General features: G+C 41.6%; 1 protein-coding gene across 2 annotated transcripts; it reads right to left on the reverse strand.

The window, feature by feature from the left end:
* Positions 1–5,948: 5,948 nt before the first annotated feature.
* On the reverse strand, positions 5,949–6,965 carry neurod6b (neuronal differentiation 6b). Of its 2 annotated transcripts, XM_056421725.1 has the most exons (2): positions 6,858–6,965; positions 5,949–6,821 (listed from the first exon to the last, which is right to left on the reverse strand). In XM_056421725.1, exons 1-2 carry the CDS (start codon positions 6,963–6,965, stop codon positions 5,949–5,951), a joined length of 981 nt encoding a protein of 326 aa, XP_056277700.1. The 2 variants fall into 2 exon arrangements, with proteins under 2 accessions (XP_056277700.1, XP_056277699.1); XM_056421724.1 differs by having other exon boundaries at positions 5,949–6,965.
* Between the last annotated feature and the right edge of the window lie 8,928 nt (positions 6,966–15,893).

Below are 15,893 nucleotides of genomic sequence, written 5' to 3' on the forward strand. Positions count from 1 at the left end.
TGATAACTATATTAACTCAATGCTAACCATGTTATTCATGTTCAGTGTGTTCTTCAAACTTGTGGACTTTTTTTTATTTGATCTATCGCACGCCACGATGCAGTCAGACCACATGCTCGTATTCACAGTCGAGGGAATCGATTCCACTTCACCCAGTAGCACCAGTGTGTCTCTCAACGTGCCCTGAAATAGGGTGTTGCTGGGGTGTCAGAGGATCACACCCCTGTATGCTTCCCACCTGCTCCAAAACCCACCCTGCACTCTCTCTCTCTCACCCAGTCGGAGTACCCCGAGACAAAGAGCACAATGCACAAAGGTGATGTCGTGGCAGATGCTCCTGTCACATACTTAGCATATCTCCACCTCCAAAATAGCACCGGTGCAGAAGCCGGTCGACTCTCTCGCTCCACGGATATCGGTGCTGCCGTTTTTTCTAACTCATTCATTTCCCCGACGGATATAAAAGCAGCTCTTAAACCACAATCCTCCACCCAATATTTATCCAATCTGACCAAATATTATAATTGATGCCTCTTTCTCTCCCCTCTCATTGCGGCCAATATATTCCCCTCCCTCCCACCCTCTCTAACCTCTCAGTGCCAAGTTCACAGATAGAGAGAAAGTACTTCCTGTGAGAGGCCGGGCCGGCTGCCAGAGAGACTGATCCACCAATCTGACACGTTAATGAGATCCTGGCCCGCAGTACTGGAGTGTCAGGTCTCCTCTGCTGCAGCAGCAGCCCTGCCGTGACCTGCAACACACACATGCACCCCCCCCCCCCCCCCCACACACACACACGCAAACACAAGTCTTTACTCATATGTGTAATTCTTTCACACATGCACCCACACGCACAGAAATATAAGCATAAATGAATACGAGTGAGTCCCTTTCCACACACACACATACACACACGCACACAAACACACACTCACTCACTCACTCACTCACACACACTTTGAGGGGGGGGGGGGGGGTTCAGCTCCTTAAATCTGTCTAATTAAAACACCAAATCCCTCTACTCCCCTCACCCACCAACCCCAATCCTCACTTCACAGCCACACACACACACACACACTCGCACCCCACCCTCCTCCATCCCCATTGCCACCACCCCCGATTCCGCAGGAGAAATGATTATTAGGAATTTAATGGAGGAACGTTTCCCACCCCACACCATCTGGGGCTTGGGAATGGCACAAAATGTGAAGATGCTTGCCGACGTGGCGGTTGAACATTATTTTTATTTTTTCTTGACTGGTGCTCAGATTTCCAGACATTGCAGAAGAAAAGGTCTCCTTAATACAAGACATTAGCAGAATATATCACGAAATAAAATGCATATAAAGATGCTTTTTTTTTTGTTTAGTTTTTTTTTACAGGTGAACTCATGAAACTTTTCTCAACTTCTCAGGTGATTTCTTTTCTTCTGCAACTTATTTTCCGATAGAAACACAATGTTTGTTTTGCACTAATTGCGATAGCACATCTCAGATTGCACATTCACCTCTCTATACGATATACATCCCCCATTCCTGTCCTTCACCTCCCACACAGTCAGGCCATATGCTCTCTCTCTCTCTCTCTCTCCCTATACTTCATTCTCCCCCTCTCTCACCCATTCTCTCCACACAGCTTAATGAGCTGCATGAATGTAGGGGTACGTGTACACGTTTGACCCCGTCCTAAATTGCAGCACGCCGCCCCGTGGACCCTGTGGGTGGGGACCCACTACACCCCCACCCTCCTCCCACCGCCCCCCCCCTTCTTCCTCCTCCTCCTCCTCCTCACCCTCGAGGCCCCAAGAGGGATTTGGATCTCTTATGACAAACACACACATGCATACTCATATTTACATGTGTGCACACACACAGCCTGGAGAAGCAGTATAAGACTGACGTGGTGAGAATTTCAGTGCCTGAGATAAATAAGGCCTGTGATGAAGGATCGGGGCCTGACGAGATGCTTTTAGGACCCCTGAGGGACCTCCAGTAACCTGGTCCTCCAGGTTTATGAGAATACAGTGAGAAGGATGAGCTGTACTCGATAGAAAACAAAACAAAGTCAATGTTTTTTATTTTCTTCAAGTTGAATTTGTGATTTTTTGCAGATTTTTTGTTTTAATGGACCCAGTTTGCTTTGCGGTAGAACAATGCACGTTAGGTATTTTCTGGATTTGTGATCTCTAAAATGGATGAATTCACCCACGAGAAGCTTCCAGTGGGTGTGTTTTTCCTGATTTTGCTTTTGTTGTTGCCCTTTTAACTCTTTGTTTAATTATTTGCAAAGCTTCTATCTTAATATCATGTCTAACTGAAAAAATAAATAAATATATATATATATAGATTAGCAGTATATGACGGCCCTGGATTTATCCCTAATTTTGTGATGATTTGCATGTTAAACTATCCTAGAATTGATCAAATGCTGCATGTTCACTTCTCTTCATGTATGTTTAAGTTTATTTTTAATTGGCTTGACGGGGCTTTGAAAATATTCTTCTTCATCTTTTCAAGTGTGAAATGTGTCACATGTTTTTGTATCCTTCCTCCCTCTCCCTCTCTCTCTCTCTCTCTCTTTCTCTCTCTAAAGTCTTACACTGTCTGCTTCCATGTGATTACATCATTCTCCCAACAATTCACGTTATCTAAACTTTCAAAAAGTCAGCATTGTTTATTACAGGCAGGAAAGTTAAGATTGTTTTTGTCCTTAGGTCGTTGGGTTTTGTTGTTGTTATTGTTAACTTTATATTATTGACACATTAAGTCACAGCTTATGTTTGTATTCGTTGTTATATATAAGCATTGCTTTATATGAACATCGTTTTACAAGAATTTAAGAATGTGAGTTGGACTTACACTACCGTTCAAAAGTTTGGGGTCACTTAGAAATGTCTTTATTTTTCAAAGAAAAGCACTGTTTTTTCAATAAAGATAACATCAATCAAAAATACACACTATACATTGTCAATGTGGTAAATGACTATTCTAGGTGGAAACGTCTGGTTTCTAATGAAATATCTCCATCGGTGTATTGAGGCCCATTTCCATCAACTATCACTCCAGTGTTCTAAATTGTGTTTGCTAATCGCCTTAGAAGACTAATATCTGATTAGAAAACCCTTGTGCAATTATGTTAGCACAGCTGAAAACAGTTATGCTGGTGATATAAGCTATACAACTGGCCTTCCTTTGAGCTTGAAGTTTGAAGAACAAAATTAATACTTCAAATATTAATCATTATTTCTAACCTTGTCAATGTCTTGACTATATTTTCTATTCAATTTTCAATTCATTTGATAAATAAAAGTGAGTTTTCATGGAAGACACGAAATTGTCTGGATGACCCCAAACTTTTGAACGGTATATGTAAATACAAAACGCTACCTGATAACACGATGTGTAAAGGAGCAGCCTCGATGTGCCCGCGGGGAACTTAGTGCACGAGCTCTGTTGGCGCGCTTTCAGTCTGGACAAAAGAAGATGGATTCAGTGGTTTTCACTGCAGGTTTTAAATGATGACGTCACATGAAGGGAAATCAATATTTGTTTAAAGGGGAAAGTGAAACACAATCCAAGCAACGAAAGAATAACCCAGTTCATCCGGTGATTATCAACATAGTTATGAGCACATATTAATTACTTTCCCCATCATTTCATGAACTTTTTTATGTTTCACTGATTTTATGGATTCACCTTGTTACGGTTTGTAAAGCCGCGAGTAAACATGCATTTTAATCTGGATGTCTAAGAATCATATACGTCGTTATAATATCCTAACTATATTTATGATAAAGAGAAGGAAAGCAAAGTCAACTGGATAAAAAAAAAAAACTTTTATGTGTGTCTATTTAGAGAGTGACTTCAACAGAAGGTGATGCGTCTTTAGGGAATAACATGCAGTTCACGTCTTTCCTGACTGGGAGGACTGGGATCTCTGGCTGACTTCCAATACCTCGTGGGCATATTGGTCACATCAACCATCTGATCGACTGAAATTAAATCAAATTATATCGACAAGCCTATTTCACATAAATCATTAAAAAGCTCTGCGTTAGATCTGCGTAACGTTTGTATAACTGTAAGATTAAAAATCCTACTTTAAATCAAGCGAAAACCTTTTGATCGTTCAAGAAAATAATTTTAAATGTATATTTTATACAGCTTGAAACTATATAAAAGTCTCCGCATCGTTGCTATCATACAAAAGGCCTTATGCGTCACCTCGTGTGTCAGCCACCACTCATAGGTTACGCGAGATTATCAACATGTAAACAATTAAACGAATAATAATAATTAATAAATACAATTACGCCCGCAGCGCTTTTGAGTTGATTCATTAATCTATCAATTATTTTGTATATATTTTTAATCGCCGTCTACTGTCGATCATTTCCACAGAGAGCCGAGCAGCTGAACCACAAGTCTCTGACAGCCTCTTACTTTTATTGCGACAAACACATCACAAAACATTAACACATTACTTCACGAATATTTCGATCCATAACGAGTTTTCAGGAATGTGCGTGGACGTGTATAATAAGTGTATGCGTGTATGTGTGTGTGCGTGTGTGAGAGAGAGAGAGATAAATAAAATATAAAGAATACCATCCAAAAATCATTCATCAAGTTACAAAATCAACAGAATTTATGAGTACAACTACCAACATTGTGCAGAAATACATGAAGTGCATCACAGCTGCTCTTCAGCAGGAACAAGAAAGTGTAAAAAGTTCACATCAAACTATCCAAAACTGTCATTTCGTTGCATATTGATGGTCCTCGTCTCTTTTTTAAGGCATGTTGTTCGGATTCACGTTCACCTCACACAAAATGATTTCCCTTCCAGCAGGCAGTGAAATACACAACAATGCAACAAACCAATTTTAAATGTGTATGAAAATTCACATGAACGGTAACATTTTGGAATTGTACATCATTTAATAATATATTATCCACATTCAAATTGACGGACTTGTAATAAATAAGCTTAAATAAATAAATACAATAATTTACATTCACCTCGTTACCACACTATTTACTCCAAATACAAATGCGTTTAGTATTATTATTTTTTTTACCCCTTCTACAACTTTCTGTATTTATAGGACCAGTTCAGATGACATCATCATCGTCATCATCAAGTCTCCTAAACTCGTGCACGTTTCCAAACTGGCTTTTTAAAAATAATGAATTTAGTGTAATTGTGATTATTTTAATTAGATATTAGATTATGAGAAACGCCTTGTGAGTTGAAATAGACATATTTCATTTTTATAAGCAAAGATTGCCTTTGGCTGCCTTGCATAGCTCAATGGACCTTTATTGCTAACAGACGGAATATCTGGACTCCAATCATGTCTCAGCAAACTTCCCTGATGAGGCGAAACGTCTTTAAAATGTTCTTCCCCGGTAGCTGATTTTATTTCTCCACGAAAATAATTTCACTGACTGCTGATCCTGATTAAATAAGCAGAAACAATGTCATGTATTAGTCACTGTATCACTTTTAAATAACCCAAGTCATGACCGACATCTGCAGCGCAGCCTGTAACAAACAAATACACTGTACCTGTAAACAATTTGCTCACAACCTGCACATTTAAGTACTCTTCATATGTATCAGTGAACCATTTAATATTAGTTATCTTTATATTATTCGGATTGAAATCATAGCATTTGTTTCACAAAACAAAGGCGTTCTTGTGTCTTTTTCTTTTTCTTTTGCCTCCACAGATCCAAAAACAAGTGAAATCATCATATCTAGTTAGACTTTAAACATGTTTAAAAAAAAATCCAGACTGAACATTCAACACAAAAAAATAACGAGTTAAAACGGGCATTCTTTGCAGTGCATCAGTGTATCTGGAGTCCATTTCGTTCCCCTCTCGACATCTGCCGGGGCAAATTGCATCGCTTCTAAAACTTGAACTTTGTCCAGCTGATTGATTAATTGTGGAAAGAGCCATTAACTTCCCCTTGTGCTTGGAAGGACTGGCTGCGGACGTGCAGATCGTAAGGGAAACGGCCCTCTGGGGACACTCGGTACATGGAGTTGTGCGCAAGAGCCGCGCGCCCTGGCGCACTGCAGTAGCGCATGCCGTAGTGGCTGCCTTTGCCGTAGTCTGGCGGATCGTCGTGTTTTAGGGAGAAAATCCCGTTAAAGTTCATCGGGGGGCTCAGCTGGCCGTCGAAATGCGGACTCCCGCCCTCTGTGGACGGGTTCTCGTAGTAGGGCTCGTACGCGCCGTTGTAGCTGTAGTGCCTGAACGGCTTGGCGCTGCTGTCCAACGTGCTCCCGCTGTGGCCGGGGGGCGTGTTCACGTCTGAAGCCGGGTACGAGTACATGGCATCGTAGGGCGATCTGCCAGAGAACATAACCTCCCCGTTGTGGTCTGTGAGGAAATTCCTCGCGTTGAGCTGCAAACAACCCGCCACCAAGTTGGTGGTGGGCTGAGATAATCCTTTGCACAAAGTCTGGACGAAGGCGAGCAGGTCCGGTCTCTTCCCCGCGCTCAGAGTCTCTGACAGGGCCCAGATGTAGTTCTTAGCCAGTCTAAGGGTCTCAATCTTGGACAGTTTTTGAGTTTTGGAGTAGCACGGCACAACTTTGCGCAGGCTCTCCAACGCGTCGTTCAAGCCATGCATCCGGCTGCGCTCTCGGGTGTTCGCCTCATGGCGCCGCACTTTGGACCTGTCCGACTCCGGCTTCCCGGACCTCTTTTTTCTCGGGCCCCTCTTTTTAGGAAGCATGTCGTCATCCTGGTCGCCCTCCCTCTCGTCCTCCTCCTCCTCCTCCTCCTCCCTGTCGGAGATGTCGTCCTCGGCGTCCCGCATGTCTGAGTTGGAACTGTCTGCGGCGTGCTCCTCCTTCTCCAGACTCTCAGGTGCGCCTTCGCGGGGATAATTGGCACCGAACCGCGACTCGCACATCAAATGAGGTTCCTCGAATGGCAGTGTCAACATATTTCCTGTCAAGTCAAAGCCAAAACATAAACTATGAAGACAAGAGAAGTACATCGACGTCTTTTGAAGGTTGTCAGTTAATTACCTCGTGAGCGGGTCCTCCCCAGAGGGAGAGAGGGGCAAATTGGCAACCAAGGCCAAAGTCACAGCTTGCTACCTTTTCAAAGACACTCAACTTCTTTGTCTTTGGACTTCATGTATGAAAAAAAGCAACCTGCATGCTTAAAGCCTAATCACGTGATGTTTGGTGATGTTAAAAAAAGCCTAATTATTATTTTTTTCTTCCGATAAAAGCGTTGCACAAAACACACATTTTAATCAATCAACACAAACTCTCAAAATCAACACATTAATAAGTTAAATGTCCTAATAATAAAGAGGATACACTACTAACCTCAAGTCAGCGGGCACCGTGCATGTTCCCAAATATCTCCTCTGAATCTGTGATGCAGCTTCTTCTGCTGGAAAGCCACAAATTAAAGCAAAAAGCTGAAACGTGCTCTGCTTCCTCCGACTTGCTGTGTTGAGCTGTTCCTCTTCTCTGACTCTCTCTCCCTCTCTCTCTCCCTCTCTTCCCCTTCCCTCTCTCTTTGAGGAATGACACTCATGCCAACAGCGGGTACCCATGCCATCTGCCGCTGACGTCTTGTGGCAGCCGAGACCACGTGCTCACTGTCCCACGGGACCTCCATTCCGTACCGATCATCTGGCAGCTCCGGTAATGGGCACCGGGAGGCCCGCGTTTACCGTCAGAAACACAAACCGGAGAGGGATAACAACTAATATCTGCATTTTCCCGCGTAAGAAAGATGAATTAATGTCTTTTTTTGTCTGGGAAAAAAAAGAAGACAAGGGATGTGGCAGGCACCTCAACAGGTGAGACGGAGAGAGAGAGAGAGAGAGAGAGAGAGAGAGAGAGAGAGAGAGAGAGAGAGAGAGAGAGAGAGAGAGAGAGAGAGAGAGAGAGATAGAGATATGATAGATAGATAGATAGCGATATATAGAGATACGGATAGATAGATAGATAGATAGATAGATAAATAGAGAGATAGATAGATCCTGTAAAGGTTTTGCACAAAGACCATGGCTTAAAATGCTAAAGAAGATAATTAAATTAAATTAAATCAATTATAAATGAATTTCTGACCGGAGGTGCTGGAGGACAATAAAAGACATGTTGTGACTGAAGTGATTAAAATGATATAAACTGTTAACTCAGATGTTTGGGATTCTATAGCTCAAAACATTATTTTGGAGAAGTACCTTCTGGGTCTCAACCGGCATCTATAAAACTATACACTTGTCGTACTTTATATGCAGCACCTCCCTAAATCCAAAATATGTTTATTCATAAGAGGTCAAACAGGAAGTTAGACCTCTCTGGGGTTTAACTGACCCACAAGTAAAGTTAATATTGTATAAATAACCTTCTGCATATTTCTCCACTGATGACTTGCATTTGCAGAGAAACTGATGGGATGTATTTGTTCTTTCACAGCATCGCCTGTATTTGTCATCATCAGCCAGTGCGTGGCGGAGGGAGGGGTCTACACCTCAATGCTCTTCTACATATTAGACCATATTATCCTCATTTCAGCAAATGTCCATAAACATCATTTGCATAAGTTTAAATGACAAAGCCCTGCAGCTGTCTAGGGATGTTTTTCTAATCTTTACTTCTTCTTCTAACCCAAACCAGGATCTTAACCCAAAGTCGTTTTCTTGCTTAATCCTAACCCAACCTTAGTCTTGCTATAAAGCTGCAGGATATTTTTAACTGTTTTTTAAAGCTAAAACATGTGACAATTGAGGCAGTAACAAACAACATATGTGTGTTGTTTTATTTGGACTTAATGGGTTTGAATTAGTTCAAAAGAAGAAAAGTGTGAAGAGGATTATAATTATTTTTAAATTAATATTATCATACAGCTGTTGTACAGAGTTGTGGAAACCCAAACAAGTAGGAAGTAAAGCCAATCTCAGCTAAATTGTATTTGGCATACGTACAATACAGTCGACTGTTAGGAGTACATAACATGTAATCTTAATTATTTATTCATCTGCAGACCATTTTTTCAATGAATGGTTTGCTCAAAATAATAATAATTAAAAATGTCCGCCACAGTCCTTGTTCATCATCATCAAATGTTTGGTTTTGTACAACCGATGGTTCATCTTTCTTTAAGACTTGCTGCAAACAATATATTATTTACATAACATTTTGCATTTTCGCTTGACAAAATCATCATCAAAATAGTTGATATTAAATTTCTAATCGATCGTCTCATCAACTCCTCGCCGCAGCTCTCGAAACATACAAATTCCAGCAGGCTCGTCACAGGCGGAGGACGGTGTGAGACCAGGGGGGCGTGCACAGTGTTGGTACCTCAGGACCGGAGACATTAAGTACACCCCGTGGAAAAGGCCAGTGGCACACTGCCAAATCCACACTGGGGCACAGCTGGCACTCGATATGGGTAGATGCACTCCTCAGTTATGTGTAACACACACACACACACACACAAGCGTATGCCTGTGAATGACCTTGTTGCAAGGAGAATCAATTAGAGCGACTTATCAGTCTCCGTGCATCGGACATTAGAAGATACCGAGCAGCGGCTCGAGCCCGGGGAGCCGCCGCGATGACGACTCCTCGGCGTGAGCAGAGCCCGAGAGGCCACGCCGAGAGCATGTACACACACTGGTGACTGTGCATTCACTTGACCTTAATGTGTGTGAGATGGAGCACCAAGCATGTGTTCACACAGACATACAGGTAAGTGTGTGTGTGTGTGTGTGTGTGTGTGAGCGGGCACGTGGACACAAACACCTTTTTACTGTACACATGCACACCCGAAATAAAACACGAAATAAAACAGTCCCTTTTGCCTTCCCCCCAAAAAATGCCTCAGCTGGTCTGCTGATCGTTCTGGTCCAGCACGCGTACGCACACGCACACACACACACACACACACACACACACACACACACACACACACACACACACGATGAGTCAAACTCCCCATCTCAGACTAATCAGTTGACTGCACTAATTGCAAATGCAAATATGCAAATTTATATTAATTAATTACGCCACTAATTAGTTCTCTTGTCTTTTCAGGTAATAAATCATGGTGTGGTTGAGAGGGAAAGAGAGAGACATGGCAGTTATCTTTTGTCTGCCAGAAATCCTTGTTTCAGGTCCGAATCTGATCCCGTGATATATTTTCTTAGGACGGTTTTCATTCTAAACTGCCAGCCACTGAGACTCCTGAACTTTTTTTTGTTTTTTGTGTGGTAATCACAACAATCCTAACCTAGTTAATTGTTTCAATTGATGTTATACATGTCATACTTCAAGGTTGGAAGCATTGTAATTTGAGAGGTAAAGCAAATAGCAGAGGTTGGTAAATCAGTGTGTCTCGTTGACAGTTCTTGCCTGTCAGCTCTTTTAATTATCACATTATCAGCTTTTATAGGCGCGGCGCGTGGTGTCGAGCTGCAAATGAAGGCGCTGCTGATCGCACGCTGAGTCGCAAGCGTTTTTCAATTGATGTCAGCAGTTAAAAGGAGTTTGTGCCTGGGAGATAAGAGCGAGCCGGTGAAGTGGTAGAGGATAGTAATGGTGTGGGGATACAAACGTAAAGTCGACCAAAATCTAATTGACTGCATTACTATTTATAGATCATTTATTTACTGAAACCCTGTGAGGCAGAAGAACGCTCGAAAATGAGCCCCGAAGGCAAAGCATGTATTTTCTTAATCCCGACACTGACTCTGTAATGAGCCTTTTATTGTTAATTTTCCGATGCTCAACGATCTAACAACTCTCGCTATTTATTTGGCATTTCGGTGCATGTACAAATTACCGCAGCTAAATAAGGAAGTGCTTAAATACAAGTGTGTCAGTTACTTGTTGACGGCTAATAAACAAGAAGAATACCTCGCTGGCTGCTGTTAAATCAGATTCACTGTAAGTCTAATTTTGACCTGATGTTTTATTGTCATGGTTTGTTCTGGAGTGACCCCAAATTACCTCAAGCGTATCAAGTCTTTTCAAGAGGGATCTGGCAAGGAAGACACAAGAAACAACAACAAAAACGACAATGATACCTGAAAACATGTGTGTAGTTGATGATGTCAGGACCTTATAGTTAAGATCAATATCATTGAGTGAAGACAAGGTTCAGTCGAGTCCAACTCAAGAGTCCAGAGCGAATCCAGTCCTGTTCGAGACCTTTATGAACAATAGTGTCTTTCCCATATAGTGATCAAGGAGTTAGGCTGTACAGAAATAACATTTCTAAACAACAGTGATCCATCTTATAATTTCAAATGAATCATTCCAAAGCATTTAGGTTTCCACAGATCCATTAAGGAAGAGGTGGAGGTTTCTTTTCTTTTTTTAATGCATTGTGTTGTAGAATCAGACAACGTTCTGTACCACTGATCCCGGATCAGTAGCCAAAAACTACTTGACATGCAGTCTGTCTTATGGCCAAATCAGAAACCAAGACAATTCCGGGTCGAGCGCATGAGACCGAAACAAGAGGCAGACTTTGGTTGTTACGTGAGTCCCAGGTGTGGATTGTGGATATGAAAAACTGTGTTGCTTTGAGCAAACATTGTAGAACAAATAAATAAAATGTAAAGTCAGCGAATGTTTTGTCGACATGGTCAAAAAGAACAATTTGAAATTATAGTTGATGAGTTGGTTAAAAACATTTCCTTTTGTTGATCAGCCTATGGTACAACAACGTTTACCCAATTACGCTGTTGATACAGACGTAATTGCTGGCTGATTATGTTGAGGCATTATTCTTTTGTAAGTGATTAAGTGATTTATTATATGACACAGAAGAAGCAAAGAAGTACTCATTATAAACAACATTCCTCCTAGATGTTTATATGCTGTAGCACAAACCATTTCTAGAGTTGTAAAAAACAGAATTAGGGTGGCACAATATTCCCTCTGAACATATTTTCTATTGTAAACTAGTAGGATATATATTGTAGTTTCAAGCAGACATAACAGTCTACAAAATTACCACAAGCACACTGCCTAAGACATTTTTTTTCTTCCTAAAATGGCTTTATTTGACCCCAAACACTTGACTTGATTGGAGTTTAATGAAGTTGGATCATTTCAAGTGGCACATTGTTTCACAAGTAACTCAGGGAACATGACATGTCTACATCACTATCAGTATATATCTACACATAGTTTAATTAATGAGGGAAACGTGACCCCACCCCATCATGTGATCGCTTGCTCCACAATGAGCGAGAAATCAGTGTTTTTGGGAGGAAGACATTTTGAAGGTGTGTTTCGTGAAAATCAATGAGCAATACATAGTGACAATGTTTGGTCTGAATCAGTCAGTATAATTACGGAGAAAGGGGAGTGAAGTCTGCTGTATATCACAGTCATTTGGCAGATGATTCTGTCCAAAGCAACTTGCAATTAGTGCATTCAAACTCAAAATAAACAAGACCTAAATGTCCTCAAGTATTGGAACTGGAAGTCCATCCAGGCTGTCATTGGCCAGAGTCCCAATTTAAATGCGACCTCGGTTGAAAAAATGGAAAACAAGTTGAACAACGCTCTTAGTGGACGAGCGTCAACTTGGATGAAGTACATTCAACAACCCACAGCCACCCACCAGCAGCAGGGTGGCTGCGCAGAGGAGGCTGAGGATTGTGGGACTGATTACCAGAGGCCAGGTCCTGGACTGCTGTCCTCCAGCTGTGCTGTTCTACCCAATTAGAAACTCCATATGCTGCTGAGTGGCCACACCTCCCACCCACACAGGTGGGAGCGCTGTGTGTGTGTGTGTGTGTGCGTTTGGCCTTTGTTGTCTCCACAAACACAAACACTCCAGTGTGAAGGTAGGAGCAAAGTTTCTCCCGCGCCTATTTGTATTTGGATCCAATATTTCATAGCGTACGATAATATAATGACCTCACGGAGCATATTTAATATTTTATGAATCCCTTTTCTTGACACCCAAACAAAGTTACTCGGCTTGTCTCACACACAGGTATTCAGGTGGGTGGCATAGAGGTGCTAATAGTATTAAAATATGGGGATATGAATAATGGATTTGTTTTTGAAGATGTATAATGTAAAGATGTTAGTCCCGTTTCTTAGACAGAGATGGGACTCAGACGTGAAATGTTGCTGGAGGCTCTCGTTTCTTTTTCAAAGCTCAATCTGTTCGCACGCGTTCATAGTGGCGGTTACAATCTGTTGTGGTAGCGACACTTCCATACCCAGAAAGTGATGAGGTAAATTAAATGTGTCAGGCATCATATTTAAGTAAAAGTCACATCTTTAGTTTTATATAAGTATTGTTTAAAATGTATGATAAACTCACAGGAGGTGGCGTCTGACCTACAGCAAGCGTCATGTGAATAAACATAAACACATTATTCATATTTTCTGACATGAGGGACAATGTTGCATGGACTCATTAGTATGAGATGAAGTTTTTAAAAGGGGTTTTGTAATTCCATGGACTTGCCAACTTTTATGCATTTTATTTTTGTAGCAGCTTTTTTTTTCCATGCTTGAAGCCAAGAAGATTGACGCGTTCGTAAAGTCGTTTTCTCACCTAATCGACACTCCATGTGTTAATATGACGTCTTTCTCCCTCTTCCCCCATCAACTGTCAACCCGCAGCGTAAAAAAGAAAAAAAAACTTCTCATTCCTCCTAGGCTATGAAATACAGCCTAGCTCCTCAATAAACATGAAGCTACTGCCGGGGGACGGTTAGCTAGCTTAATTAAGGAAACAATTCGATTGGTTCAATCCAAAGGTCACCAAGACCATCTGGCGGCCCCTCTAAAACCTACCAATCAACATGTTGTGCGTTGTATTTTCCACAATTTCAAACTTTTGCTGTCATGTTAAACTTGTATATTAACGTCTATACAGTCATATTTTAAGGGGAAGAAGTTGAGTCCTACATGTTGGGTCTTAAGAGTCATGAGGAGCAGCTAGAACAGACCAGTGACCTTACCAGAACGGGCTGCTAGTTAGCACAGCATTGCATGATGGGAAATATTAAACTATCGTACCAGGCAAATTAAATAATTGCATTTTGAGGAAAATGATAGTTCACGAGTCACAACTGCAAGAACAAATAGCTTTAAATGCGTAATTTTACTCTTATTCAAACAATGTTCCGCACAGCAGCAAATCTACATTTATTTTGTTTGTTATTTTTTACGCAAGTAGAAATAGTTATGACTGGTCGAAGGGGGTTTCAACCCTAGTCTCACTCCCAACTGGGCGTCGGCGTTTGGTCCTTTATCTCGCGTGTAGCCACCGAGAGAGAGGAACAAACGGCAACGTTGCAAAGAAACTTTACTCTTCTTAAATCGAGGAATAATTCAAAACTACAGGTCTAAATCATACGATCACCGGGGATCCAAACAGGACACGCCAACACTGAACGAGACACACAGGGTTTACATACACAGGGAAGGGGCGGCTGATTGGACACAGGTGGAAACAATCAGGGACAGGGCAGACAATCACAGGGACAGGAAGTGCAGGGAAACAGAGGACCCCAGAGACATCGACTTCAAAATAAAAGAAACAAGACACATACGGCGTTTCTCAATCAGCGTACTTGTGCGTACTTTCCTCTACTTGTGTCCTCGTGACTCCTGAAACGTCATCAGTCTCAGCCCGGGTACATGTTCCAATTCAAAGTTCGTTTCTCGCAAAGCACGGTCAAAACACCCGGATGTGACTTGATCCTCCCACTTTCCGGAGGATGCATCAGAGGAGACTTGTGCGTACTTTGGCCAGCAGATATCCCAGAATGCATTTCACCAGCAACCGGAAACAATATCGGAGGAGAAAATAAACAACTGACAGATGACTTTTTATAAATACTACTGTTGTTGAGTCACGAATGTAATTTTAGGATGTTTTGTTTATTTGACTGTAAAAAATAATTTACAGTGAATAATTGGAGTAAACTCAGGAGCAAGAACAGCTGATGTGGTGACGTCATCAAGTCAGCTGCTGTTCCAATCGCAGAAAGACCGTCCTCCCGTCCTCCCGTCCTCCGGAGTCTGGACTCCCAAGACCAGACTCCAGAGTCCAGACTCCAAAAGAACACAAGTCTGTACTCGTGTACTTTGAATTGAGAAACGCCGATTAACTCAACATACTGACACCGGCGCCATCATGAGATGGTCGGAGCGCCTGACGGAGATGGGACGAGCACGGGTCAAACAAACACTGGACTTTACTCCAAGAGGCCATTGTTTGTGTCCTGAGCGAAACTACAATTATTATTATTATTTTGTCACGTGACTCGTTGGGTTTGTTGATCACGTGACTCGTGTGACTTGCTAGTGACTGGACAGTCATGAAAGCTTGTTAATCAATCAAATTAACATCAACTGCCATTATTTTGAAGATGAAGTATATATATTGTTTAAAACACTGAAGCTAGAAGGATCCCAAAGAGCATCGTAGTTTGAATCTGAGTTCCACTGATCCTGAGTCTGTAGTCGACAAGTTGGGAGTGTGAATGTTTTGAAACCAACTGCTGATTGTGAGCACCACAACATGGTCAAATTATCGTACATTATGACACATTTGGGCATTATTGATTGTACATCATACACAGGGCAACATTTATTGTTCTACATAACTGGCAATGTTAGTCCTTATTCCCGTCCTCGCTTCAGACCCATATATATCGATGCTTTACCTTCAGTTCTTCATTCAGTCCAAGGACAACGCTGGAGGATTTAGAAATCATATTATTACTCTGATCCTTTGGTATGTTTGTATTCCGCATCAGAAAAGTAGTTAAACATTTTACAAAAAATGCCTATTTACCTTGGTTATGAGACTTATGAGAAGATGGATACCACTCTAATGTTTGGAGCTCAAGCCCAAA

Source organism: Pseudoliparis swirei, chromosome 8 (genome assembly GCF_029220125.1).
Source record: "Pseudoliparis swirei isolate HS2019 ecotype Mariana Trench chromosome 8, NWPU_hadal_v1, whole genome shotgun sequence".
NCBI classification, from domain to species: Eukaryota; Metazoa; Chordata; class Actinopteri; order Perciformes; family Liparidae; genus Pseudoliparis; species Pseudoliparis swirei.